Source organism: Girardinichthys multiradiatus, chromosome 22, assembly GCF_021462225.1.
Source record: "Girardinichthys multiradiatus isolate DD_20200921_A chromosome 22, DD_fGirMul_XY1, whole genome shotgun sequence".
NCBI lineage: Eukaryota > Metazoa > Chordata > Actinopteri > Cyprinodontiformes > Goodeidae > Girardinichthys > Girardinichthys multiradiatus.
Genome location: NC_061814.1, coordinates 43,903,228 through 43,906,082, shown reverse-complemented (window position 1 = coordinate 43,906,082; position 2,855 = coordinate 43,903,228). Strand labels below are relative to the sequence as shown.

Below are 2,855 nucleotides of genomic sequence, written 5' to 3'. Positions count from 1 at the left end.
GAGCGGAGGCCTTTTTACGCACATGCGCAGGGAGGGGGTTGGGCTCGCACAGGCCTTCACACACACACACACACACACACACACACTCTAAAAGTCTCTAAAACATGCGGATTTACTTTGCATACTTTAAAATGAAGAGTTCGGTTCCAATAACTTTAATATCCGGGTCAGATTTAGGTCAAATATTCCGTTTCTAACACAGATTACTATTATTATGAAATTTGTTCTGCTTCACAGAAATAAAAACATTTCGTTGGGATATTTTCAGTTTGGAAGGAAACTCTTCTGCTATCATCATGAGGCCTGTCCGGGGTCAAACCTGAGTGCAGATATGATTTTTAGGCTTCTTTTTCCTCTAAAACCCCTGATTGTTTTCATAACTTTAAGGCTTTTTTATTAGTTATTAACTTATTCAACGTTTTTTTCCTCCTAAATAAACAGGAAAAGGTCCTGATTGTCTCCACAATTCAGAAATCATAATTATCCCAGCCCTCCCACCCGTTTTCATTAATACTGATGAGTAAATACACTGAGAATAGAATTTAAATACATTGTACAATAAATACAAAACATAAATAATAAACGACTCAAAGAAAAGTACTGAAAATCTTTGTACAAGATATAAATAATTTGAAATATTCTTATAGTGTGTGTTACCTTTGGCAAGTCTAGTTTACAGTTTTACACCCGCGGGTAACAAAAGTTTGTCCCTTTTTTCCTCTGGAAAATAATCCAAATAAACCAGAATATGGCCAAAAAGTTCCCCCTCGTATATTTCTATAAATCTGCTCGTTTTCTGATATTTACCGCGTATTATCTGCCTTTTACAGACGTCTTTTGTTCCACTGAGAGTCCGGGGGGTGAGGAGGGGAGGTCAGTTCAGGAAAGCGTTGGGGGTCACCCTCTTCTGATGGGACAACACACCGGGGAAACCCGCCGACACTCCCGGGGAGAAGGCCGGTAAGGAGCTGTTTCTGAGGGAGTCCGACAGCAGGGACTGCGCAGAGCTGCTGGTGGGGAGGCCGCCGAACCCCGCTGCGCCCTGCGGGAGATGCTGCGGCGGAGGTGGATGTTGCGGCGGGGGCCCTCCTCCCGGCGGCCCCGGTGCTGCAGCAGCATGTTGGCTCCCTGAGACAAAGTATCCGGCGGTCTGTCCGGACAGCAGCCCGACCGGCGACGTGCTCATCCCGTAAGTGTTCGTCAGCCCCAGCGCCATGGAGCGCCCCAGGTCCCCGTTACTCAGCTGCTCCACGGCGGGCAGCAGCGACCCGTAACCCGCCGCCTGGTTCAGAAAACCGGGCGAGGATCCGTTGTAATGCGGGTGGTGGTGATGGTGGTGGTGCAGGGAGAGGAACGGGGAGATCTGCCAGTACAGCGGGTTGTTCGGCCGCTCTAAGCCGAGTGGGGCGAAGCGCAGCCCGCGCTTCATGGCCAGCTTCCCCCGGGAGGTTGCGGAGCGCCGGCGGAGCTTCCCGGTGGTCCCCCCGATGAAAACGTCGTCACTGCTCGGGTCCAGCATCCAGTAGTTCCCCTTGCCCGGGTCATCGTAGTGCCGGGGCACCTTAACGAAGCACTTATTGAGGCTGAGGTTGTGTCGGATGGAGTTCTGCCAGCCCTGCTTGTGCTCCCGGTAGTACGGGAAGTTTTTCATGATGAACTCGTAGATGCCGTTCAGCGTCAGCCGCTTCTCGGGGCTCTGCCGGATGGCCATCATGATCAGCGCGTTGTAGCTGAACGGAGGCTTGTCGTACTTCCCGTTCTTCCCGCTGTTGTTGTTCCCGGTGGAGTTCTGCTCCGGTGTCGGCTTGGAATCCTCCCCTCCTCCTCCGTCCTCTTCCTCCTCATGCTCCGTCTGCTCCTCCCTGCCCGGCTTTTCCTGGTCCAGACCCGCGGTGGCAGAGTCCACCTCCGTCGGGCCGAGCGACTTGTCCGAGTCAGAGCCCGGTGATGGAGACAGAGTCCCGGGGATGCCGATCATGGCGGCGGTGGCAGCGGCCACCGGGTCTGGGCGCTCGCACTTAGAGGGCAGCAGGAGGCTCTTGATGCTGAAGGAGGAGGACCGGTGGACGGTCTGCGGGGTTTTTACAACCTCCATGCCCGGTGGCAGAAAAAGAAAACACAAACAAAGAAAGCCCCCAAAATAACCAGGAATAAATAATAATTATAATACAAAAGGAAGCGCTCCTCCAGGCTGGTCCACCTCCGTTATCCTGGAAACCACAGAGAGGAGAGAGAAAGGAGGGTCAGGATGAGAGATGCATGGATGGAGGAGTGGAGAGAGAGAAGAGAAAGAGGGGGAGGGAAAGACCGTGGCTTCGATGTGGAGAAATTAGTAATTAGGAGGTTCCGACATCACGGAGAGGAGGAGCTTCTCCAAAAATCCTCTTTCTGCTCCTTCCTGCTATAGACCGTCACCGTGTCCTGCAGCAGCTGACCTGACCCCTGACCCCCGACCCCCACACCTCTCTCCCCTCCGTGCCGGTATTTACGCACAGGTGCAGCCGCTCCGCGCTCCGTGTGCGTAAAATCCGGATCTGAGGCTGTGCGTAAAAGCGCGCCTGGGTGCGTGTTTTTTGGGCGGCGTGATCAGTCTTTGTTTTCTCAGCGACAAAAACAGTTTGGACCCATGTGGGCAAACACGGAGCGCGCGTGCGCGTTTTACTGAGAGGAGGGAGGGAGGGAGGGAGGGGTGAACAGCTGGGCGCGCCACCGCGGTGCGTGCGCGCGCGCAGTGAAGGCAGCTTGTTTGATGCTGGAACCACAGCGCCTCCTGTCGAGGAGAGCGAGGAACTATTAGAGGTAAACAGACCAAACAAAACTAATTATTATTATTATTATTAAAATCTTTATATTTG

General features: G+C 53.0%; 1 protein-coding gene across 1 annotated transcript; it reads right to left on the bottom strand.

Annotated features, from left to right (window-relative positions):
- Positions 1-504: 504 nt before the first annotated feature.
- Positions 505-2,465, bottom strand: foxg1b (forkhead box G1b). The gene has a single exon (XM_047351243.1). The coding sequence runs from the start codon at positions 2,093-2,095 to the stop codon at positions 875-877; it is 1,221 nt and encodes a 406-aa protein (XP_047207199.1). The 5' UTR covers positions 2,096-2,465; the 3' UTR covers positions 505-874.
- Between the last annotated feature and the right edge of the window lie 390 nt (positions 2,466-2,855).

What these genes read in the sequence shown, in the direction of transcription:
- foxg1b (XM_047351243.1), bottom strand. Translation starts at nt 2,095, where the DNA reads ATGGAGGTTGTAAAAACCCCGCAGACCGTCCACCGGTCCTCCTCCTTC.